Source organism: Halichoerus grypus, chromosome 13 (assembly GCF_964656455.1).
Source record: "Halichoerus grypus chromosome 13, mHalGry1.hap1.1, whole genome shotgun sequence".
NCBI classification, from domain to species: Eukaryota; Metazoa; Chordata; class Mammalia; order Carnivora; family Phocidae; genus Halichoerus; species Halichoerus grypus.
In genome coordinates this window covers 46,624,867-46,650,262 of record NC_135724.1, presented here as the reverse complement: position 1 = coordinate 46,650,262, position 25,396 = coordinate 46,624,867, and the positions used below count along the sequence as shown (strand labels likewise).

The 25,396-nt window shown below is 45.7% G+C and overlaps 1 protein-coding gene across 1 annotated transcript in view; it reads left to right on the top strand.

Annotated features, from left to right (window-relative positions):
* LAMA3 (laminin subunit alpha 3) overlaps positions 1-25,396 on the top strand; it is a 256,665-nt gene that overhangs the window by 148,508 nt on the left and 82,761 nt on the right. Inside the window, exons 29-37 of the mRNA XM_078060502.1 lie at positions 1,451-1,577; positions 1,665-1,804; positions 3,354-3,469; positions 4,656-4,867; positions 5,862-6,066; positions 18,657-18,801; positions 19,471-19,611; positions 20,915-21,076; positions 23,554-23,652. Coding sequence (XP_077916628.1) covers positions 1,451-1,577; positions 1,665-1,804; positions 3,354-3,469; positions 4,656-4,867; positions 5,862-6,066; positions 18,657-18,801; positions 19,471-19,611; positions 20,915-21,076; positions 23,554-23,652 — 1,347 coding nt within the window. The remainder of the gene's footprint in view (positions 1-1,450; positions 1,578-1,664; positions 1,805-3,353; positions 3,470-4,655; positions 4,868-5,861; positions 6,067-18,656; positions 18,802-19,470; positions 19,612-20,914; positions 21,077-23,553; positions 23,653-25,396) is intronic.

Genomic DNA, 25,396 nt, shown 5'->3' with positions numbered 1-25,396 from the left:
GAAGTTTGAGGCCCTCTGCTCTCAGCTGTGGAGAATCCTGGATGTGAGGCATCTGGCTAATCTTGTCTATGACTACCCCATCCTGATGTTCTCTTTTCTTTCTGTATCTCTACCTACACAGTCATTTGGCAACTTCTCGTGGCCCATTTTGTCATAGGTCATATTTTCATGGGCTACTGCTATGTAACATTGTTGAGATGATCACTTATCTTCCCAAGTTGGAATGTAAGCACTTGCAAAAGCTGCTCTGGCTAACAGAGTTTTTGCATCCCCAACTACCAGCAAAATGCTTTGCAGGCAGGAAATTCTCAATAAACATTTATTGATTAATAATCAATAGCATGAAGGTGAAATATAGTAAGGGGGACTGTATTTTTTTCACCGTAAACTATGAAATTTCAGGACTTACAATTTGCCCTGATGATATTATATCCTTTTAATCCTAGAGATGGCTCATATCCATTCACATTGCATCAAGTTAGAAAACGAACAGGATCTGAGAGAGAAAATTTAATAAGAGCCTGTATGGGGAAGTCCACCCAGAATCATAGGGGGCGATGAATTGAAATCATGACAAGGGAGTTCTAGTCCTGGTTTTGCTCTTAAATTAGACTATGACGTTTATCAAATTATTTGCTTTCTTCAAGTCGCAGTTCTCAACTGAAAGATGAAGATAATCTTTTATTGCTGCTGTTTTTCTTGTTTTTTTGAGGGTTTGAAAAGACTTACATCTCACAGAGTGAGGTTTTCTGGAGAGAGCAGGGCTCACACTCAAGCTAGAGCAAAAGTGGGAGCATGACTCTGGTTTTCACTGTGGTTGGACAGGGGTGAGGGGAAGGTGGAGGAGCGCAAGGTGAGGACTCCCTTCCCATGTGCTAGAATTAGTGTGGCTTGAACTTCCTGCCTGTGACAAGGGATGTGCACCTGGGCCTTCTTCTCGGCTTGTGCACGTGTGGGGCAAAAGATTAAAGATGAGTGATGGGGCTTGACACCTATCAGTCAAGCATCCAAAATGGAGCCTGAGTCTTTCTTACTCGGTTATTCCAAGCAGTATGTGGACGCTGGGAACATTCTCGCACAGCCTTTTGGCAAACATTATGCATTTCTACTGGGTACGTACCTAACAGTGCAATTGCTCAGTGACATGTTTGACTTTGGTAAAAGCTGCCAGACAGTTTTCCAAAGTAATTGTACCAAATTACATTCCCTCCAACATCATTTATGGCTGACCACACTGTTGGTTCATCCATTCTGAGTTGCAGGTCATTTGGTTTGTTTCCAGGATTTCTGATTACAAAGAGTGCAGCTGTCAACATTCAAGTGAAAGTTTTGTGTGACCATAGGTTTTCATTTCACCTGGTTAAATATCTAGATGGTTTTGGTTTTTAAACTCTAAATGTTCATAGCTCTGCAACTTGAGAAGTTATTTTATCCTCTTTTTCCTACCTAGAACCAAGTGACCCTGCGAGGACTTGTACCACACCTAGGCCGGTATGTCATTGTCATCCATTTTTATCAAGCAGCACACCCAACATTTCCCACACAGGTCTTTGTGGACGGAGGGCGGCTGTGGCCAGGTGAGCATCGGGGAGCAGACGCCATAGCTGCGTACCCAGCTGGGCCTTCCGGGACCATGACAGGAACTCCTCTCGCTCTGCCTCCAGGTGTCTTCCGTGCCTCTTTTTGCCCCCATGTGCTTGGCTGCCGGGACCAAGTCATTGCTGAAGATCAAGTTGAGTTTGACATCTCAGAGCCAGAGGTGGCTGTGACTGTGAAGGTTCCAGAAGGAAAGTCCTTAGTATTGGTATGGTCTACTTCTCCCTCAGCTTGCTCTTCATGTGCTTGCCTTGGCCAGCCATTCTCTGAACCTGTTTGGCTCATGACAGTAATTCCTCCAAGGAATTGAAGTCTTATAGAAAAATGTTTAAATTTTATAGCTACCTTTTGCAAAAAAAAAAAAAAAAAGAAGAAGCAGGTGACAATTAAGGTCAAGGGAAGTTGGCATAATGAGTAAGTGTTTAGGAAGAAAAAACTCCCTGGCAGGAAGCTCTGGTGAACCAGGGTCTCACTCTGCATCAGTCCCTCCTCACACCTCACCTGACTGGTCTCTTTCTGAAGCATTTAGTCTTCCTTTGTTCTTGCAACTTTCTTTTTTGAGCTTCCATAGCTGCTTTCTCTCATTTTGTTCCCACTTTCTGGAGTGCTCCTTCAGTGATTTCTCTTTCCTTTTGTCCACATATGGTGGCGTTCCCTTGGGTGTGATGCTGAGGCCCCTTGTTCTGTCATTACTCTTTGGATAACATCATCTGTATCCGTTGATTCTGTTCTCTCTTGTGGGGGGGGATGACACCACATCTCTGAATTCATCTCTGATATTTCCTGAGCTCTGGGCCCAGTATGGGACCATCTACTGCATATCTGCCTAGCTGGGGACCTCATGAGTCCATCAAATGTAAGCCTGTTACCTGCACAACCCCAAGTATCCTCTACCCTGTTCATGATCTTGGTTGATGGAATCAAGGTCACTCAAAGCCTGTAAAGCTTTCCAGAGAGCCAGGTAACATTGTCCAGGCCCTGCTGTGTGAGCCTGTGGTTTCTTGCTCATGCTCCCTTCTGTCTGGGAGGAGGCCATCTCCCTAGAGACAGGGGCCTGACTTGATGCATTTTGTATCCCCCGTGCCTAGGATACCACCTGGCACACGGTGCTTGGCAAATGCTTACTGATCGAATAACACGAGAGCAGTGAGCTCTCTGTAAGCTCTAAGTTGGTGACTAGTTGACAAAGACATTTGAAATTTCCTATAGCATTTGTTACTGGAATAGTCTGATTGAAACTGGCACAGAGAGCCGAGCAGCACTGTTAAAGACTAGGGCTGCAGTTATTCATAACAGAATATCTGACATGATATAAGCTTCAGGGCAAGCCATGGTATGAGTTTCCCCCATTGGTTCTGCCATTTTGGTTTGTTCACCTTTAAAAATACAAAATGTGACCTTTGGTGATCCAGGGTCATCCCCGGTATAGATCACATGGGGCCCTGGCCCTCCTAACAGGCCCCTGATGACCCCTTAGATGTCCTATCCCCACCGAGCACTTGAGGCTGCTGCTTCTCTGAGCAGGTGCTCTGAGGGATCTGCCCCAGCACACTCCATTTCTAACATAGGAACGTGGGTTGAACCTTTAACACTGGCTTAGGGTTGTTCTTGCGATTCTTTTCTCATAAATCCTGTTTCATGTGGTCTTGGGCTTCACAATAAAGAACGCTGGCCGTAGTGAAGCGAAAGTATAATAAATAGTCGTAGGTGTTCCCTGCTGTTGGAAATCCAAAGCCATGCTGACAGGTTTCCTTTAGGTCCGTGTTCTAGTGGTGCCTGCGGAGGATTACGACTACCAAATACTTCACAAAAAATCAGTGGACAAGTCATTTGAGTTTATCACCAAATGTGGAGGAAACAGTTTTTATATTGAGTAAGTATCACTTTGTGGAGCTTCCTCAGCCTCTCCCACGTTCACGCTCAGCACAAGGTCCAGGGTGGGCTTGGCCTTTGGGTCTGTCTTCTTCCTCCTAGGGCCCATGGGAGTGGCAGTGCGTCCTGGGTCCGGGGAGGGAGATGCTTTTCCTCTGCATTCACCATCCTACACCAGACCTTGTGCTGCCCATTTGGGCAAGATTACTGTCCTCAACTTTGATCCCTCCAGATGTTCACCCTCTGAGCTGGGATTCATGGGCTGCTTAGGAGTTTCTTGGCCTCTTTGCTGCATCCTATTATCCAATTCAGATTCCTAAAAGATACCATGTGGGGTGCCCTCCTCCGGGAAGCACATCAGCCTAGATTCTCCCTCTCCTTTGCCATCTGATTAAGTGGGGAGTGTCACAGAGAGGCGGACCTCCCTGTCCCCTCTCCCTGGATCCTTGAATGCCAAGAGCCTAGGATAGCCCTGCATATGGGTTCCTGCTCTTCTCTTCTGCAGACCCACCCTGTCCCCTTGCAGATTTCCTGAGGGACCCAGGAGCTCCAGGGGGCCCTGGTGAGCAGAAGTCTCCTGTATAGAAAACATTAAGAGTAAAAGCTCTGAAGTCCAATAGCTAGGGGGTTTGAAAGTCTGCTTGGCCACTCTGTAGCTCTGTGGCCTTGGATGTGTTGTTTAACTTCTAGAAGCCTCTGTTGTCTTATCTATGAGATGAGGCTTAGGCCTAACTGGTTGGATGGTTGTGAGGTTCAGTGAGATGTAGGCAAAACTTCTAATACACAGCATTCAATAAAAGTAGACACTTTGCTGCCTCCCCCTCCCATTGTTACTGTTATTGGTGCATACACATCTAGGTATAATTTTTTTGTAACTGCTTGAGACATAATTCACATACCATAGAATTCATCCTGTAGGTGAATTTTCACCCTTTTATTTCAGCCACCAAAAGCTCCCACCCACCAGTCCTGGGATGTGTTCTGGAGTGGATGGGTGGAAGGAAGGCTGGCTGTCACTGACTGTGAATCCAGGGGTGGGGTATTCTCTCATTTCTTCCCAGACTCCACAGCCAGAGTCCCTCCCCCAAAACACCAGTTGGTGGAGGAAATGGGAAGGAGAAGTTTGGGACTTTTACTGTGGGGCATGCCTCCCGGGATAATGCCATGAGCTGTTTTTGTTTTCATAGCCCCCAGACGGCCTCTGGATTCTGCAAGAACTCCGCCAGGTCCCTGGTGGCCCTTTACCACAAGGGCGCACTGCCTTGTGAGTGCCACCCTACTGGGGCCGTTGGCCGTCACTGCAACCCAGAGGGCGGGCAGTGCCCGTGCCGGCCCAGTGTCATTGGGCGGCAGTGCACTCGCTGTCGAATGGGCTACTACGGATTCCCACACTGCAAGCGTAAGTGCACGTTCGGCGCATCCAAGGTTGTCTCTGGTCCCAGGTGGGTGCTGCTCATCTAGGGCGGACCTTCTTGAGTTTCACTGTGCTGGAGACTCACCCAGGGGTCTTGTGAAAGAGCAGATTCTGATTCAGGAGGCCTGGGCTGGGGCCTGAGAGTCTGCATTTCTTTTGATCACTCAGATGATGTCCATGCCAGTGGTCTATGGACCACAGTCTGAGTAGGTAGGTTCTAGAAGATAAAAATTTGTGTTTCCCATGCTATGTGACCCATGTGCTTGGCAGAGCAGGTGAATTTAAAGAGCCTTAAGGATCAAACTATTGGACTCCTCCATCCCTCTTCCTCATGGAAGCCCCTTCAATTTGTTCAGCCTAACCAAAACTCAATTGAAATAGGAGGAGAGCCAGGGTCACAGGAGCATAGTGCTTTCTGAAGGGGAAGCCTGGGGACTTTTATCGAAGAACATGCTGTGGCCTGAGACATAGGGTCAGCACAGGCCATGGGGTGGCAGGGAGGGGTGCGCGTGTGGTGCAAACAGAGTCTTCACCTGGAGACTGGCCTTTGTCTAATGAGGGTCCTGCTGCTGCATTATGCCCTGACCTTGAGCTCCGTTGCACTAAGGTGACGTGGAGCCCCTGCAGGGGGCCTGTAAGAAGAGGCCCCTCTGACAGATGAGAGGCGTCTCATTAGAATGGCCTGTAACTACAGCTGGGTGGCTTCCTTTGAGTTCCTGTCTTGGTGCCAGTGGGCCCAGCTGTGCCTCAGTCAGCGTTCACACGCTGTGTCTGCTGTGAGCATTTGGTATAGTTGGTCTGGGCCCCAAGAGAGGTACCTTTCAGATCAGCCACACTCAATAATGGCATAATGAAGAAAAAGCAAGACGTTTCTCCCAGACCCCTTGGAAGCTTCTGGAAATGTTGGCAGTTGGTGAAGTCCTGCTGGAGGCCAGGTGGCGTCTCTCCCTTACACCGTGTCTCTTGATTCCCTGGCCAGCATGCAACTGTGGCCCACGCCTTTGTGAAGAGATGACGGGGAAGTGCCTCTGCCCTCCCCACACGGTCAGGCCCCAGTGTGAGGTGTGTGACACGCATTCCTTCAGCTTCCACCCCCTGGCTGGCTGCGAAGGCTGCAACTGTTCCAGGAGGGGCACCGTTGGGGCCGCCACCCCGGAGTGCGACAGGGACCACGGGCAGTGCAGGTGAGCCCGGGGGGATTGCCCTGTTAGGTCGTCTTATGGGAACGGAAGATGTCCTCTGCACACACCAGTCACCATTCCTTCCTGTGTCTCACGGGTCCAAGGCCAGCACTGGGCTCACCTCAGGGTGGAGCTCCCCACCCTGGATGGGCTGTGTGGTGTGTGGAGTAGCTGGGCCCCTCAGGCTCAGGGTAGCCTGGCAGAGCCAGGGCAGGTGGACGGCCAGGCGCCTGGGGTCATAAACCGCCTTGCCCATGCCCTGCAGCATTGTTCTCGGGGTGGCCCGTATGTATGCATAATTAAGTTATCCTTTCTTTGACTGTGTCCCTGTGTGGTGAGCACCTGTCTATCGGTATTTAGGTTTGGGCTCCAAGTCTTCATGGTGTTTTTGTTGAGGACAGTGCGTGACAAAGTCCGCAGGCCTCAGGCCTGCCGCCCTCAGACAGGCAACTCGAAGGGGTGCTGGGGCGTCCACGGTGGGCCTTGGCTGGCGGTGGGCAGGCAAGGGAAGAAGGTACACGCTGGAGAGCCCGGCCTGAGAGTGGGGCTGCCATTGGGACTGACTGAGAGGCCCAGGGCACGACTGGTAAGGGACAGTGGCAAAGGTCGGCTCCCACAGATGCTGTGTCGCTAAGAGGTTCAGCTCTGTGGGTTGAGCTCTGCGTGGGGAACTAGAGGCCAATGTCACACGATTGCAGGTGATCAGCCTGATCTCCGCAGGACTGGAGAATGGCCCCCGGGGATGCAGAATGGATCTAGTCTTCTAGGAAAAGAGGCTGGAAGGAGTCGGCAAGGGGCTTATGTGGGGGGGGGGGGAAACTGAGCCAGGGCTTTGGCATCTGGGCCCATATGGCAGTGTGCAGGAGCAAGTGTGAGGGTCACCGCCCGCCCTGCACTCCCCCCACCTCTGGGGGGTAGACGTTCTGGGGTCTGTGTGGGTGATCTGGGTGTGACAGCCGGGGTGGGGGGGTGGAGGGCCGTTACTGCGGGTGGCAGGCATCCGCGACTCGAGTTCAAGGGCGGCTGTATTCATTTCCTGTGGCTGCTCTAACAAATTACCACGAACAGGATGACTTAAAGCAATAGAGATTTATTTTCTCATAGTCCTAAAGGCTAAAAGCCTGAAATCAAGGTGTTGACAGTGCCGTGCCCTTCTAAAGTCCCTGGGAGACAATCTGTTCCATGCTTTTCTCTTACCTTCTAGTGCTGCCAGCAATCCTTGGCGTTGCTTTGCTCATAGACGCGTCACTCCAGTCTCTGCTCCGCCATCACATGGATCCTCCTGGTGTGTCTCTGTCCTTACATGGCATTCTCCTCTCTCTGTGTGTCTCTTCTTAGAAGGACACTGGTCATATTGGATTAGGGCCCGCCTTACTCCAGCATGACCTCATCTTAACTTGATTATATCTGCAAACACCCTCTTTCCAAATAAGATTACCTTCTCAGGTACTGGAGATTAGAACTTGAACATATCTTTTTGGGGACAAAATTTAACTCTCTGTAACAGCAACGTTCACTTTTCCTAAGGAAGGACACCTCACCACACCTTTAATTGTTGCCGGGGTCCTCACAGCCCCTTTGTGCCACAGGAAAGGAAGCTGAGTAACAACTTGAGTCATGAAACCTTCCGAGTCTTTAAAACCACAGGTGTGAGTCCGCCCTGAGTCAGCTCAGTTGCTCATCCTTCTCAAACTGTGAGCCTACACTGAAGGCGATTTGCACAGAGGATTTTGAGGTGATATCCAGAATTATTTCATCACCACTAGTTAACATATATCAGGTTCTGTTCCCTCCGATGCTTAAGCTATTCTCCGGATGGAAGTCAGGCTCTTAGAGCTCATTACTGAAGATGCTACATTGGGTCTCGAATGCACCCATGGGCCCATGAAAACGTCGAGCTTATTTTCAGTTAGTAACTGATGGAGAAAGACAATGGCACCTGGGCTGGAAGCACAGACCTGCAGGAATGCTTAGGAGCGGAGATGCACCGTGCCCAGGAGATGCTTGCAGGCTTGTGGCTGCAGAGGGTGGAGGATTGGGAGGCTAAGAGAACCTGGCTGTGCCGATCAAGACGCAATCAACTGTAGAGAAGGGAGAGAGAAAGACAAGATGTGTGTGATCCTGTGACTTCATTACTGACCTAGATTTGCCTCCCCAGGGACAATTGCCTCCATTCCCTCTCTTTGAGCCCTTGGTCCAAAACAGTAGCTGGACAAATGCCAGAATCCCGTGGATTTGGTCTATCACACGGCCATGCTGCCTCATAGCAGCTGGGCTGTTTGGTATTCCTCTTGGCATCTCCTCTCCTGACTTCTTCATCTCACAGAGCTGTCTTTTTTTCCTTCTGTTCTTTCATGGATGGGTATCACTTTCCGTCTGGGGGCTATCAGCCCCACTATGCTTTTCATCTTGTTCTTTTCTGTCTCTACCAGGGTCTTCTTCCCTCAAATGGCGAACGTGCACTATTATTTTCCGTCACTCCCTTACCACTGAACCTCTCCCTTTTCATGTTCCCAGAGGTACCAGTCTCCCTTTCTTGAAAATCAGTACCCTCTTAGAGACAGCAAACTGGTAGCCAGTCATGAATATTTGACACCAGAGCTCCAGAGTGTTTGTAAATAAAATGTGTGGCTCTCAATGGAAACAGACACAAGGTTAAGGAGGATGGAATATTTCTCTCCAGGAAGCCAAGAGAGCAACACCAACAAGGTCTTCCATCTCGGGTATGAAAAGGTGGTCACGGGAGAATTAGAACAACAGTTGAAAGACAGTCAGCCAAGCCGTTCTGTTGCTGTTGAAACATGTCAGCAGTACCTCTGTCTAAAACACACACAAACATGGGGCGCCTGGGTGGCTCAGTCAGTTAAATGTCCAACCCTTGATTTTGGCCCAGGTCATGGTCTCAGGGTCATGAGACCGAGCCCTGCTTTGGGCTCCGCAGTGGGTGTGGAGCCTGCTTAAGATTCTTTTTCTCGGAACCCTCCTACACTGTTGGTGGGAATGCAAGTTGGGCAGCCACTCTGGAAAACAGTATGGAGGTTCCTCAGTAAGTTGAAAATAGAGCTACCCTACAACCCAGCAATTGCACTACTGAGTATTTACCCCAAAGATACAAATGTAGGGATCCGAAGGGGTACGTGCACCCCGATGTTTATAGCAGCAATGTCCACAATAGCCAAACTGTGGAAAGGGCCAAGGTGTCCATCAACAGATGAATGGATAAAGAAGATGTGGTATATATATATACAATGGAATATTATGCAGCCATCAAAAGGAATGAGATCTTGCCATTTGCAATGACGTGGATGGAACTAGAGGGTATTATGCTGAGCGAAATAAGTCAATCAGAGAAAGACAAATATCATATGATCTCACTGATACGAGGAATTCTTAATCTCAGGAAATAAACTGAGGGTTGCTGGAGTGGTGGGAGGTGGGAGGGATGGGGTGGCTGGGCGATAGACATTGGGGAGGGTATGTGCTATGGTGAGCGCTGTGAATTATGTAAGACTGATGAATCACAGACCTGTACCTCTGAAACAAATAATACATTACATGTTAAAAAAAAAAAAGATAGTAGGAAGGGAAAGATGAAGGGGGGAAATCGGAGGGGGAGATGAACCATGAGAGACTATGGACTCTGAGAAACAAACTGAGGGTTCTAGAGGGGAGGGGGGTGGGGGGATGGGTTAGCCTGGTGATGGGTATTAAAGAGAGCACGTACTGCATGGAGCACTGGGTGTTATACGCAAACAATGAGTCATGGAACACTACATCAAAAACTAATGATGTAATGTATGGTGACTAACATAACATTAAAAAAAAAAGATTCTCTTTCTCCCTCTCCCCCTGCCCCTCCCACCTAATATATATATATATATATATATATATATAATAAAAAATAAATTAAAAAACACACAAACATCCTGAGAGCTCCCCTAGTATATCTAGCAGACCAAGGAAACCGTGGAATTAGAACTGGCTTCAGAAAAGGAAATCCAGGGTGTTACTAAAAAGGCAAACAGATTGAATTAGGAATAATTGTTTTCATTTTAATATATTTGAAGAACAAATCAGAGGAAATAATTCAGTGTCTTTATGTGGAATTGGTTTGTGTGAATCCTTCAGCATAAAGAATAGTCTGATGAAAATGCAGGATGAACAGAAGGGGAGGCCTTACCATTAAAATCCTCTGCTCATTCAAGAGGTATCATAGCAGGAATCTGGGTATAGAAAGGCTGAAAGAGGGGCACCGGGGTGGCTCAGTCATTTAAGTGTCCACCTTTGGCTCAGGTCATGATCTCAGGTTCTGGGATCGAGCCCCACATCAGCATGGGGCTCCCTGCTCAGAGGGGAGTCTGCTTCTCCCTCTCTTTCTGCCCCCCCACTTGTGCGCATGCTCTCTCTCAAATAAGTAAGTAAAACCTTAAAAAAAAAAAAAAAAGGCCAAAAGAACAGATTCCATTTGAATAGCAGAATAAGCAATGCCTAACCTGGAGGATGAAAAACTCTGGGAGGAGCAAGGGAGGAAGATCAAGTGTGCATGGAACGGTTATGAGGGAGTGGGAGTCCTGGCAGAGGATGGAGCCCAGGATTCTGTAGTAGACTCCATCACATCTGCAGGAAGAAACTTAAAGCCCTAAATACTGAACACATTACAGTACTCCCATATATAATTAAAATAAAAATGAAGCCACAAAAATAAGTGTAAGGCAGACCAACAGAGTGCTGTTTTTCCATAATGACTACTTCGGTTTTTCTTTTGAAAGCAGAACATCCAAGTGAAGAGCTTGGGGCTGGGATGGAAGTTTGGGAATAGGTTAGACTAATGAGGACCCCAAGGAGTAGGTGTGGACACGCAGGAGGAAACAGCAGGTGTGTGTTCTGCGGGGGTACCTTTGTTTAACTGTAGGAGGCAAAGGAACCAAGGAGATGGAGAAACAGTTTTCAGGCAGGAGACAGAGAGGAATTCTCTGTCTGGGAAATAATGGGAGAATTTTAAGAGGTAAAAACTGGTCAACAGAATAAATTGCTGCAAACACAGCCTCACACATTGTTTCTGAATTCTGCTGCCACAGAAAAAGGAAATCAAGAATGCATTAAAAATCGTAAAAATGCATTGGGGTGCCATCTGTGATAGATACATAGATTTACTATAGTATCTTAGGTAGAAATCATAAGGGGTGTTTAACAAACTCTCACTAGTCAATGACAATTTGTTTTTCATTTTTTTAAAATTTAAATTCAATTAGCCAACATATAGTACATCATTAGTTTTTTTGTAGTGTTCAGTGATTGATTAGTTGCAAATAGCAATGACAATTCAGTAGACTAGAAAAGTCCTAACTCAGGACCAAGGCATGCTGCATAGTTTTGCCCAAACCCAAGGAAACATCAACAGGAATGGAATCTCATTATCCTGTACCACACCTAAATCAAGATGTGAAATTGTTTATCTTGACATTACCAAGGAGACTATAATAATCTGATGGGATGACTTATCTCTCCATGATCAAAGTAGATTTGTCATGAAAAGGCCCTTAGATAATGTAAGAAAAACTTTCAGTTTATTATGACTATAAATTACACAAATTGCTTGTGTTAATTCCACTGTTGATGCCGAAAAAGCTTTTGATTACCCAAAGGGTTATTTCTTTAGGAAATACTAGAAAGACAGATTTATACGGAGAACAGATATGAGATTGCCAGGGGTAAGAAGTAGAGGGAGGATCTGACTATGAAGAGAGATTTTTGAAGTCATGGAGCTATTTTGTATCCTAGATTATGGTGGTGGTTACATGAATTTCTATGTGTGTTAAAATTCATAGAACTCTACAACAAAAGAAAACGTCAATTTTACCATATGATATTTTAAAATATAAAATTAAGAAAACCCTTTGGGCAAAAATGCAAAAAAAAAAAAAAATTAGAAGAAAGAATGTTCTTCCCCCACCCCAAAGGAAATTTCCTAATGAAAATGAAGAATGTGTTTAGAGGAAACTAAAGTTCATGGGAAAGAAATGATCAAAGCTACCTGGAACTTGCAACAAGAAGAAAAACACATACTTTCTCAGATACAACAGATTCTCTTGCAGTTGTACAAATTGTCACAGATCACAAAGCTTAAAAATTGGAATTTTCAAATTTTATTTCACTGTTTATAGGTGTTCAAGTTTATCATACTAAAAGAAAATGAAACTGTTATAAATATTAATCTACTTTAAAATAAGTTACAAAAATAATTGTAGCAATCCACAATATTCAATCTCTACCTAATTAAAACTGGTGTAATTTTAGAGGCAATTGGGAATAAATTAAGTTGGGGCTATAAAACTGAGTCCTTGACTCACCTTTGTCATAAACTACCTAGAAGACTGGGCAAGTTATTCTGCCTTCCTGGGTCTCAGTTTCCTAAGCCATTAAACGTTTGGTAAAATTATCTCTACCTTCCTACCTACATTTAAAATTCTGTTCTATTTCCTCTTCAATCTCTGTAACACACAAAATATTGCAAAATTGTACAAATGCCAAAGAGTCCATTATTTTGGTCAACGCTAGGCTGAGGTCCTAAAGTTCCTTATATTGATCAAGATTTTGTTTTTAATAGCAACACTAATCCAATCTGATAGAAGGCCGATGGAAAAAGTACTTTGCCTTGCTTTTAATAATGGAAGATTATGTCATTGGGTTCTGTGAACAAACAAAAGTGCTAGAATATCCTCTGAAGATTTCGTCAATCATTGACAGATATGAGAAGCTGGGAATCACTGCTTTAAAAACTAGCGTGATACCGACCACTTTCAGTCTATTTTGAGCTCAAGTAAAGGAGATGGTGATCCACCTGGATCTTTCAGTGAAGCCATATGTACAAATGTACCTTTTCAGAAGAGCAGTAGCAAGAGGAATGCCTTTTGGGGGGGACCTCTATCTCCGAGAATCCTCACAGATTTACTAAATGTTTGTGTTAGATGTAAAAATAAAATACCCAGAAAGGTCATAGAATTGGCATTCTTGGGACGAAGTGCTTCCAGCTATAGGCATAGTTCCATCAGCCCTACCAACTTGGAGAAGCAATTCCTTTGATGCACTTCATCTATTAATAGGAATGGTAAATTCCAGGCAGTGTCGGGGGGACACTGGGCCATGGTGGTGAGCAGGGTGGATGGGGCTCCTGCCACAGGGATGGAACTCAGAGTTCTTACCTACATTTTCTCTGTCTTCCTTCATCTTCTAAAATAACAGTGTCTTTCTCCATGTCTCTCTGTGGCTATGTCCCTGGTTCAGTCTCCTGAAGACTGGGAGGATGAGTGGTGTGAGTTTGCACAAGGTTGCATCAGTCATGGCCTCTCACTGTCTGGGTGATCGGAGTACAGTTCTTCTCTCTTTGCCTTATTTCTTCATCTATAAAATAGAGATGGTAGAGGCACCTATCTCATAAAGTTCTTTAGAAGATTATGCTGTGCAGGAGACCTTAGAACAGTATCTGACACACTAGCACCCAGTACGTGTTAGCTATTATTACTATTTGCCAAGTACTTGGCTGTCTGCCTTCTTCCCTCTATACTTTGTCCCCCTGAAACCACGACCATTCTCCTGGCTTCAACCACCCCCACTCCTGGATGATTCCAGATCCAGAGCTCTGGTCCCGACCCTTGATGGCTAGCTTATCCCACCTTCATTGCAAATCAATTCAACCTGGGTTCTTTTATAGGTTTTACCTAAGGGACCTTGGACAAGTCCCCTAAACTCTTTGAGCACCTGTCCCCTCACATGTATGATGAAGTAGTAGATGACCTTGAAGGGCCCTCACAACTCCAAAATTCTTCCAACTCTGATTCCATAGCGGAAACCCATGTCATTGTCTTGCCTTTCAAACCATTTCTCTCTTTGACTTTTTTTTTTTTAATTCTACTTACTGGTGACAGTCTCTTTCCAGTCCCCAAACCCTGAAATCCCAGTATCATCTTAGAATCAACCCCTTTTCCCTACAGTTGATCAGGTGTCAACTTCTGGCAAGGTATGTATTATCCCTTTTCTTTCCATGGCTCTCTGCTCTCTGCTGCCACTTTGGTTAAGTTCTTTGACTCCCTCATCTTTGAATGATATTGGTGGTTTCCTAATTGACCTTCCTTTTCCTGGTTTACTCATGCATTCATTCATTCCTTTTTTTTTTTTTTTTTTTTTTGGCCCCTTAATTGAAAGGGAGTATGCCAAGTACACAATTATCCCGGGATTTAAAAATCTCTTTTCCCCATAAGTTTGGCGCTAATACATAGAACTATTAATCTAGTCTACAGAACTTGAGGCAATGTTGATAAATGCATATAGGTTTATGATTTTATCTTCTCAGTATTTTTATTTAACTAGGGTGAAACATTTTTCTCAGTTACTGTGATTTTTTATTTTTGCCTTAAATTCTATGGTGTCAGATACCAGCATGTTTTATTGCTCAAACTATATCTAGCACCTGCTCCAGTTTGGGTGCTGTGCCTCATGCATCAGAGGTCACGGTCTGGCAGGGGAAGTTGTACTAGCCACCAATGGCAATGTGGCATGGCGAGCACCATGTTGTGTGCAGGCTGCCTTGGGGGCACCTGGGTCTGCCAGGTGCCACTTCCATCACATCTCTCTGCACAAGAACCTGTCTCAACTCCCTGGTAGAATAAAGACCAGCTTTCGTGGTAATATGGCCCCCCCTTCCCTAACTTAAGCCTTTTTTCAGCTTTCTTCTCTGGCTTGGTTTTCTTACTTTCTTTAAACACTTTACATATGTTCAGTTCTCCAGGTATCAGTTCTCCTCCCCGCTCTACTGTTACCCCAAATTCTGCATATCCTTCAAGGATTATGTGTGAAAAGCACAAACTCTGGAAGGCATGAAGCCCGTGCGTCCACAGGGACATCCTCCTCATTTCAATGCCTCAAGCTAGTCTTCCCATTTCTCACATGATTACCTCACTTCCTGCATCTCTCTGTCCTGTGTTCTCAGTGAGAATGTGCCAAGGTCAAGATGGACTTACTCTACTTTTCCCCTCCCTCCTGCATCCCCTGACACAAGGATATGTGTGTAGGAAGCACTCGGGGATTATTGAATGAATCGATGAATGCAGAAGTAGACTTTGGATTCTAGATTACGACTGGAGTTGATGGGAGTGTGATATTAAGAGACCCAGTGTACTTAACGAGCAAAGGGTAGAGTTCACTCTAACACCCGATTTTCTAGTTGTCTGTGCACATGGAGAGCACCCACACATGCAGATGTTATTACATAAGGCTTGGCCATGAGCCCATTGCCTTGGAGATGAATCCACTTGACTTGTACCCCCAGCTCTGCCACTCTGCACCTAGAGGCAGCTTCTGATGGAAACTTCTTTTCTTTGCACTGAGGGCAGATCCTTGGGCAGCATCTCTCTGGAGAAATGTGTCAAGGTCAGGCTGACTTCAGGTAGTTTCTAAGAGATGTTCAGCCAGACTTTACAGTTTTATTCCCTGTTGTCATGGTACCACCAAAAAGTCCTTTGGTTGCTTGTTTTTTTGCCCAGGATTCATATACTCAGTGCTCAGGAATCCTGAGGTTATATTCTCTGTGTTTTGGTTAACCCTTCCCTGTCAGTCCCATCTGGGGTCCTCAGGGTCAACTCATAGGTCCCCGCTCTCCTCACTCTGCTCGGCTTTTTGCTTTTTCTCATCCACTCCTATGCGCTCAGTTGCTACTTGGGTATGGAGTGAGGTCCAGAGCTTGAGCTTACGTCACTGACGTGGCCACATGGCCTCAGCCCACCTGTCTTCACCAACACCATCTCACAGCATGCTGAAATACAGAGGCGAGGAATGATTTTGCTTCCATTTCTCCTCATCTCAACAAGCAGCTTCCACGCTGCCCTCCCTACAAAACACTCCAGTTCCTTTCTTTTCCACTCAAGTGAAAATATAAAAAAATAGGCTCCCGTATGCCTGTCCTCGCCTTCAAGGCCCGGGTCCAGGTCATTTGCTCCAGGGGCCCCTTTCGGCCTTGTCCACCCAGGGCATTCAGTATGTGAGTGGCTCCCTTGGCACCAGCATTCAGTTAAGGCACCTGTAAGCCAGAAGCCCTGCGTGTTTGCTAAAAGAAACATGGACTTTGGTTCGACAAGCTGCTCAGTTGGCTGTTGGTGACAATAGCACAGTCTGCACAACATCCTTTCCTTCCAGCCGGGTGAGAGGAGTGGAGCCTGCTCAGGCTAAGTCAGGCCATCTCCAAGTTCCTCTCCTGATCGAAGGTTCCTCTTTCTGACAATTTTGGTTGGGCGGGGCTGTCTGTGCTCTCCTCATTCCCATCTCTAGACCACCGGAGTCTTGTGCTCCACCCTCTCTACTCCCTCCAGAAATAGTCATCTGGCAACAGTCTTCTTTTTTTTTTTTTATTTTTTGCTGGAATGTCTGATTGCATTTAGTCTGAGATTCACAAGAAGAGAGCAGGTATTATCAATCAGGGCCTAGGAACCCTCTGAGAGTGAATGCAAATTTGTGTGTGTTGGAGAGAGAGGAAGAGAATGAATGAATGAATGAATGAATGAAAGAAAAGAAAAGAAAAAGAAAAAAAGAAAGAAAGAAAGAAAAAGAAAGAAAGAAAAATCTGTGAGTGGCCCATAGTTTATCCAGCTTCCCAGAAGAGTCTCTGACCCCCTTCCAAAGTTTCCATCCACCACACTGGAGTGATCACTTCAAGCAGAATGTTGACCCTTTCTATCTATATTGCCATATGTATGATTTGGAGACCATTTACTTCCTTACAAAAAGAATTTCTACAGGTATCAGGTGGGGAGGAAGACAAGGGGATGGGCCTGCACCTGAAATGACATTTGACCAGCCAATAGGCCTTGCAGGTAAAACACTGTGTCTTTTTAGGTGTGCAAAGTGGGATAAAGGGAGTCCCATTCACTCCCCTTAGCCAATGCCATCGCAAGAGTAATAATAGCAAATTCTTATATGTGTGCATGGCCCTGCTCTAAGGCTTTTCCATATATTATTTTATTTAATTTTCACAATAATCCTACAAAGTCGATATTATTGTCTCCATGTTTACAGATAAGTAAACTCAGCTGTAAAGAAGTTCATTTGCTCAAGGTTCTGTATCTAGTAAGTAGCAAAGCTGGGATTCAAAGGTAGGCTGCCTGGTCTCCAGTGTGTGTTCTTAATCAAACACAAAATTCTGTACTCGTTATAAGCAGATATTTGCCAAAGACAAACTTAGTGGGAAATCAAGTTAGATTTCTCTTTTTCAGGATGGTCCCTTGGGTAAGATATTTTAACAGGTATTGGTAGAAGTTGATGATAAAATATTTCGTATCAGAATATACTCCCGGGGTGCCTGGGTGGCTCAGTCGGTTAAGCGGCTGCCTTCAGCTCAGTCGTGATCCTGGGGTCTTGGGATCGAGCCCCACATCCGGCTCCCTGCTTGGCGGAGAGCCTGCTTCTCCCTCTCCCTCTGCCTGCCTCTCTGTACTTGTGTTCTCTCTCTATCTCTCTGTCAAATAAATAAATAAAATCTTTAAAAAAAAAAAAATCTCTTAAAGAATATACTCCCAACGTTCTGATATAAAGCACATTTCCTAGTACTTTCTTTAGACCCACAAAAGAAAAAATCAGCATGTGGGTCCCACCAGACGTCAGCCGTGGAGCTCTGTGATTGAGCTTCGGAAGGCTGGCCCCCACTTCCTCTTTCTCTCCTCACCCCACAGGGTGGTGAGCTTCTCTGTTCTGCTAGCAGCCCGCTGCTCTTCTCCCTCTGTCAGCTTCTGTGCTTTCCCCTCTACTCTTGTGGTTCAAGTGCACAGACAAGTGGATGGCTCCTCGCTCCCCACAGAGCCTTCCTTGGAGCCCAGGCACAGCCCTGCCCACTCCAGCATCCACTCTGGGGCTCAGGCTGGATGACCAAGGGTCTTTCTTGCCTTCCCCTCTTCTGTTCCCTCGTCCAGAACATTATAAGCCCCAGCAACCTCACCCCAAAATAGCTTAGAACCCATCCTTCCTCTCCATCCCAAGTGTCTTTGCCCTAGTTCACTCCCTGCTCCTTCTTGACTCCAGCCACACTCTTTCCTACTTAAAACTTTTCAAGATGGCGATTCCTTGTCCAAGAGCTTGCCATGTGCCAGGCATAGCCTCATCTGACTCCACGGGGGTCCTGCGAGGCAGCAGCTAGCAATTTTTCCCTTTCACAGATGAGAATCTGAGGCCTTAGCAAGTTATTAAGATACTGTAGCTGTTGTGTGCCAGAACTGCTCGGTACTCCGGCCAGAGGGCCTTCAGTGCCCAGGGCTCAGCTACCTCGCTCCATCGCCACTGGACAGTGTCAGAAGGGCCAGCATCTCCATCCATCCACATGAGCTGCCTCCTGCCTCCCTCTTCAGTTCACGGGTCAGCTTTTTCCACTCATCCACCCTCTGTTCCTTCTGTCTGGGACACCCACCCCCACGATACTTGTCCTTCTAGGCTCAGCTCAGGCATCACCTCCCCCAGGGAAGCAGGGTCAGAGCTGCTCTGCTACAGCGCAGGTGGACCTCAGAACTATGTGGGAAAAATGATGAAAGCTTTTGCCTCCTTTGCTTTGAATATAGGTGCAAACCCAGAGTCACAGGGCGACAGTGTGACCGGTGTGCTTCCGGGTTTCACCGCTTCCCCGACTGCCTTCCCTGCCATTGCAACAGGGATGGGACCGAGCCAGGAATCTGTGACCCAGTGACTGGAGCTTGCCTCTGCAAGGTAAGACAGAACATGCAATACCAGGGACGTCAGCCACTGGTCAGTGAGGAAGTTCTCCGTGTTGAGTCCACATATAAAAATATATGGGAAGTGGGACTGAACTGTAATCGATTTCCAAAATGCATGTAGCATTTAATAGTTCTTAGCTCATTTGATAGAAATAGTTAGAAGGGAAGACCCCTCTTATCCTTTGGAGAATCACAAGACAGGTACGGACCCTTTCCAGAAAAACTGACACAAACCTTAGTCTACAATTTTAAGAGGTTCATAGATTCCCCGGAAGCTTATTCCCAGCTCGTAGACTCCAGGTTAATAATCTGCTCCAGGGTGTTCTGTCAGGTGGTAGGAGAGCTTCTAAGTCCCAGCAGATGTTCTGAGGTGGTGGTAAGTGGGGTGAACCAAGACCCCCATATTGTGAATCCTCATGCTGCTATTTCTCTACCTTCAAGATTCCAAGGGGCATCTTGTGAGATCTAGAAAATTCTCTCTTTTCACTTGAGTGTGGTAGAAGAGTTTAAACAATTAATGTGACAGAAATCTTAACAATGATGTAACTATTCATGTTTTGTTAGCATCCATGTTCTAACATCTTGTATTGGCACTTAAGCTAACTGCAATCAGGGAAACTTTAGAGGAAATGATCTCTTGTTTCATGTTTTATTTCAATAGGAGAATGTGGAGGGTACAGAATGTAATGTGTGTCGAGAAGGATCGTTCTACTTGGACCCAGCAAATCCCAAGGGTTGTACCAGCTGCTTTTGTTTTGGGATAAATAATCATTGTCACAGTACACATAAAAGAAGAGCTAAGGTATGCAAGGGATTAGAAGTTTTGTTTTTAGTTAGTACTTCTGAATGGGGAAGAAGTGGATTGTCATGAAGCATGAAGGGCTTGTGGAGATTTTATATCTTACTTTGTTAAAGGGTTAAGCTTCACCTGCACCATTCCTCTGTTTGCAGTGTTCTTCCCACAGATGTTCTCATGCTCAGTGCCTCAGTTTGTCTGGTGGGCTCAAGTGTCCCCAGCTCAGAGGGGCCTTCCCTCACCACTCCCTATGAAGCTCACCCTCGTCACTCTATACCTCACCCTTCTTAATGTACTCTAGCATTTATCCGTCCCTGACATACTATACATTTAGTTATAAAATTTGTTTATTATGTGTCTTCCTCCAACACTAGCATGTAAACTCCTGATACATTCCCGGTGCCTACAGCAGGATCCAGAATATAGTAGGTGCTCAATAAACACTCATCAGCTAAATGGAGTTGATTGATCTTCCCCCTCGCTTCTTCTTATCTGCTTGTTTTCTTTCTGTCTCATCTACTTTACATGAATATTTAAGTTAAATTTTTAAATTATTTACCTGAGTTTTTAAATTAACTCCACGAAACTAAAACTTTTGTTGCCTCCATTATTCCATGAACCAGCAGTCTCGTGCTTGCTTTCTTTGTGTGAGTAATGTCTTATGTCCAACAGATAGTCAAGGAAAGATTATTTTATATATTCCATTCCCAAAAGGAATGTAGGCTTGTAGTTAAGGAAAAAAAATTAGTTTGTAAATCCACGGAAGTCTTCTACCCCCAGGGGAACCCGGAAGCATTATTCCTAATCAATGTCCTGTCAGTTCCTTTTATTTCCCCCCTCATTATTTAACTCTTGGCTTCCTTGATGATCAGGGAAATATTTAGTTATGAGGATTTATTTTGAGAAAAGTAATGATAGCAGGCCATTGTATTCCCCCTCACATTTGCTCGCTAAGGAGCTTACCATTAAAATGTGCCCACAGTCCTAGTTATTATTCCCACACTTATTTATATCTATTGCTCGGACATTTACTGAACACCTACTAAATGTCAAAACCAGGTTGTGTGCTGGGATACAAAGATAAATACCACATACGTTTGGTCACCACTGTCTGAGAACTCCTAGTTGTCACGGGTCATTGGGAGGCAGTGCTGGCTGAGAGTTCTGTGCAAGCTCAGGAGGAGGCATATAAAGGAAGCCTCTGGAACAAGATGGCTGCCCCAAGATTCTTTCTGTTCTGCATAATTCAGCCATCACCAGAGACGCTGCAGGCACACACATGTTTCCATCATTTGCTGTTGTGTTCCAGTTTGTGGACATGATGGGTTGGCGCCTGGAGACGGCAGACAGAGCCGACATCCTCGTCTCCTTCAACCCGGGCGGCAGCAGCATGGTTGCAGACCTCCAGGAGCTGCCCTCCACAGTCCACAGTGCATCCTGGGTCGCACCTCTCTCCTACCTGGGAGACAAGGTAAGGACGTCCTGTTGTTCTCCTGAGCCCTTGTTGCGCCTCCTCCGTCATGGTGTGAGCATCATTTCCTGTCCGGAAGGAAGCATCAGGAAGTTCGGGTTACTAAAGCTGAAGAAATTAGATGAGCTACAAATGCAGAAAAGATGCTGCCCTCCCCTGGGAGGGGCTGAGGGCCTAGGAGCCTCATGTACCCGACAGGCATTAGCTCCCCAGCGAAGGAAATCAGGCACCATGTTTTTCTCCATTTTTACTTAACCATTTAAATAATATCTGTTGCAAATGGGACATGTGTGCTTTTAAACGTCAGTGCTAAGAATTCTTTGTTTTAAAGCAGAAGAAAGGCTCCTTGTCAGGAAAACAAAAGCTGAAAAGTGACTCACGAGCTTATTAAAAGAAGCGCAGGATCCGGAGGCAGCTTGGCTGCCATTAGCTGAATCACATGCAGTTAGCAAGACGCTCCTCGGGGAGCTTATAAACGAGTTACTCTTCCTTTGCTGCATAAATTGGCATAGCCTGGCCCCCTACACTCATTTTGGAGGACAGACGTGTGGCTTCCTGTAGAAACATCATCAGGTAACATATGCACCTGGGTAGCAGAGGGTAGAGTGTTCTAGAAGGTGTAGATTTCACAGGGCCCAGCTCAGGAGGCACCGTATTCTCTTAGAATCACTAAATATTAGGGCCTTGTCAGCCTGAGGTCTGTAATTCTGTCTTCTGGTTGAAGGACTTTGGGTTTTGACCTTTGAGTGTGGGCAATGTTGCTCCTCTCGTATAACCCCTCTCCTCCCTCACTTAATGCCCGTCTTCACCTCCACATGGCAAGTCCACATACAGCTCATCTATCACTATGCAAACAATTACCCCAAAACGGTGCAGCTTAAAGCAACAGTCCTCTTGCCCAGTTTCTGTGGATCAGGAATTTGGGAGTGGATGGCTCAAGGTCTCTCCTAGGATCGTGGGCAAGATGTCAGCCAGGGCTGGAGTCACCAGAACTGGAGGGTCCACCTCTAAGCCCAGTCATGTGGTTGTTATAGGCCTCTGTTCCTCGATGCTTGCTGAGCCGAGGTCTCAGGGCCTCATCAGACGAGGCCCCCAGGTGGTGCCTGAGGGTCCTCCTGACAGGGCACCTGGCTTCCCTTAAAATAACCAATAGAAAGAGAGAGAAAAAGAAAGAAACTCAAAATAGGGGCGCCTGTGTGGCTCAGTTGGTTAAGCAACTGCCTTTGGCTCAGGTCATGATCCTGGAGTCCTGGGATCGAGTCCCACATTGGGCTCCCTGCTCGGCGGGAAGCCTGCTTCTCCCTCTGACCCTCCCCCTCTCATGCTCTCTCTCTCTCTCTCTTATTCTCTCTCTTTCTCAAATAAATAAATAAAATCTTAAAAAAAAAAAAAAGAAAGAAACTCAAAATAGAAACCACAGTCTTTTTAGGACCTAATTTCAGAAATAACATACCCTCACTTCGGCCATATTCTATTCATTAGAAGCCAGTCACTAAGTCTAGTCCGTACTCGAGGAGGAGAATGAAGCTCCACCTCTTGAAGGCAAGAGTATCAAAGAATTTGTGGACATATTTTAAAAACCACCTTTGCCCATCAGAAAGGCAATATTTAATCTCCATAGGATGATTTAAGATGTTATCCTGGAATACTTCCAGACTCTACGATCATAACTCTATGACTTTGTCAGGTTGCAGTTTCTAGGGGACTTCAGTAAATTGGGGGCCCAGAAATGCTACTCCCTCTCCCCTGCTCCAAGTTATTTGTGTTTTTCATGAAGGGCCTTCTGTCCTCCACTACCACTCTGAGGTGATAGTGCCTCTCACTTTCATCTCTCAATTACTCCTTTCTTGACTGGTTTTTTTTACCTTGAGGGTGGGAAGTGTCAGGACCGGAGGTGAAGTAGCCGTCACAAAACTATAACCTTAGGCCTCCACCATGATCGTGCTACGAAGGTGGCATTGAGAAAGGGTCGCATACCTGCTGGCGCAGTCGGACATGGCTTACGTATGATCACGTAGGAAAGACTCACCATCTGCTCTCGGGAAGTTTTTTTAAAAAAAAAATTATTTCTAGAGGTTCATTTTGTAACAGATAGATATTAACCAATTCTCTCAGTGAAATAAGAAACAAATGACCTAGATTTCTTAGGATAGCTATAGGTTAAATGAACACTGGTTTAGTAGTCGTCGGGAATAGGAGGATCTTACTTCTTTCTGTGTGACTAGTTTTTTTCTTTTTAAGAGAAGCATCTTCTTGCTTGTAAAACAATCATGTTCACGCTAAACATTTTAAATAATATAAAATGGTACAAAGTAGAAAGTTAAAATACCATCTTCAATTCTTCGCTCCCAAGATGACTACTAACAGGTTGATGGTATCTTTCCGGATCTTTCATGCCTGTGTGCTTTTTATGCGGATTAATGTTGCCGTAGGCTCTTCTCATGCTTGTGCTCTTGATCCTGTCATTTCAATTTTAGGTTTCTTCATATGGTGGCTACCTCACCTACCAAATCAAGTCCTTTGGCCTGCCTGGTGACATGGTTCTTCTGGAAAAGATGCCAGATGTGCAGCTCACTGTAGGTATTGGAACACAGCCCAAGTGGCCGGAAGTGGCAGTGGTAGTTGGTTGCTGAGTCAGCTTTAGGACATCTTGATAAAAGGCCTATAAAAAGATTGGATTAAGTCATTTCCAATATTTTGTAGAAATTGAAAGGGAAGTTGAGAGCAGGTAAACCCCTCCTCAAGATTCTGTTTCCCCTGCCCATCCAGCCTCCATTGTTTCTCTTGTCTCCCCTTCCCAAAGAGCATACCTATATCTCATGCTTGCTTCTCCTAAGTTATTGCTTCATGTAATGTCTCTATCTTTCAATTTAGTCTCACCAGTGTTTTTGAGACCTCCTGCTGGCAAGACCACATTGCTGGGCTCATAAAGGACAGGTGATTCCTGTCCTTCGCTAAAGTGTGAGCTAAGAGAGGTGATGGAAGAAATATGCATGTAGCTACAATCCACTGAACAATATGTATTTGAGGTGCAGTTCAACCAAGGCTCTGTTGGAGCTGGGGTCCAAGTGCGGGCTTATGTAGTTGAGAAACCCTCAGAAGGCTTCGTGGAAAGGGTTAATTTTGAGCCAGACCTTTCAGCATGGGCATGACAGGAGAAGCGCCCTCCCAGGGGCAAAGAAGAAGATAAACCACGGCAGAGGGGCAGTGCCCAAGGGGTGACCTGTCCAACTTGGCTGTGTTATCAGTGATTCCCGAGTCATAGAAAACAAGCCTGGAAGGGTAGAAAAGAGGATGTCTAATGCTATGCTAAGGAATTTGAGTTCATGTAGACAGCAGGGAGCCACTTTGGTTTTTTGAGAAGAGAAGTGACATCTATACACTATGTACCAGCCACATAATCTAGAACAGCAATCTAGAAAATTCCGTGTCACATTCCGTGTCCATGTCACATTCTGCTTTGAATCTCCAACAGTCCAGGGCCCAGTGTCTTGAACACAGGTTGAGGTGCCCAAGCCTGAACTTGATTCTGTCTCTGGCTTAAGTGCTGTGGTTAATGCAGTGCAATTACAGCTTCCTGAAGTTTCCTGTTTGTGTGTCCTTCACCGTAGGGTAGGGACTAGCTGAGAGCCTTGCATTCTGGTAGATTTTTGTGATTAGGCACTGCTGTGTTGTGTTTCGTTGTTACTGGCACCCAAATTTGTTGAACTGTTGTTTTAAAAACTACAAGGAACCTTTGTAAAACATCTTGAAAATGAAGCACCAGAGATTTTAGAGGAAAAATAGCTCCACCGTAAAAATACCATCCTGGCAGGGCTGTATTTCAGTTTCCTATTTTTTTCAGAATATCTCAAGCTCCGGCCGTTAGTGTACCAGTATATTTATTGCCAAAGAGTTTATTACACAAACGGTTGGAATTCATGGAAAAGCGATGACCAGAATTTCTCCTTAATTTTACCTCCGAACATGGAAAATAATTTAGGCTCATGAAACATTCACTCTGCTGCTTTGTTCCAAACCACTGTAATTAAAAGCCTATGGGGCATGTTTCTTAAATGAAGGTTTTCAGTGATTTGTGATGGCAGATAATGGTCTTCTTTCTGAAACACCAGTGCTAGTGTATGGAACCCTTTTGGGTTTGGGGCTACAACAGAAAAGCCGAGGTTTTTTTGCATGGGTTTGGGGTGGAGGTGCTGATGGTGTGGGCTGACCTTCCCATTATGCCCTGTTACAAGTCCCTAAAGAACTCCTGCTATAGAGAGGGGGAGTTCAGAGGCTGAGGGTGAGCAAGGCTGGATCCCACAGGGAGTGGGCTGCGGG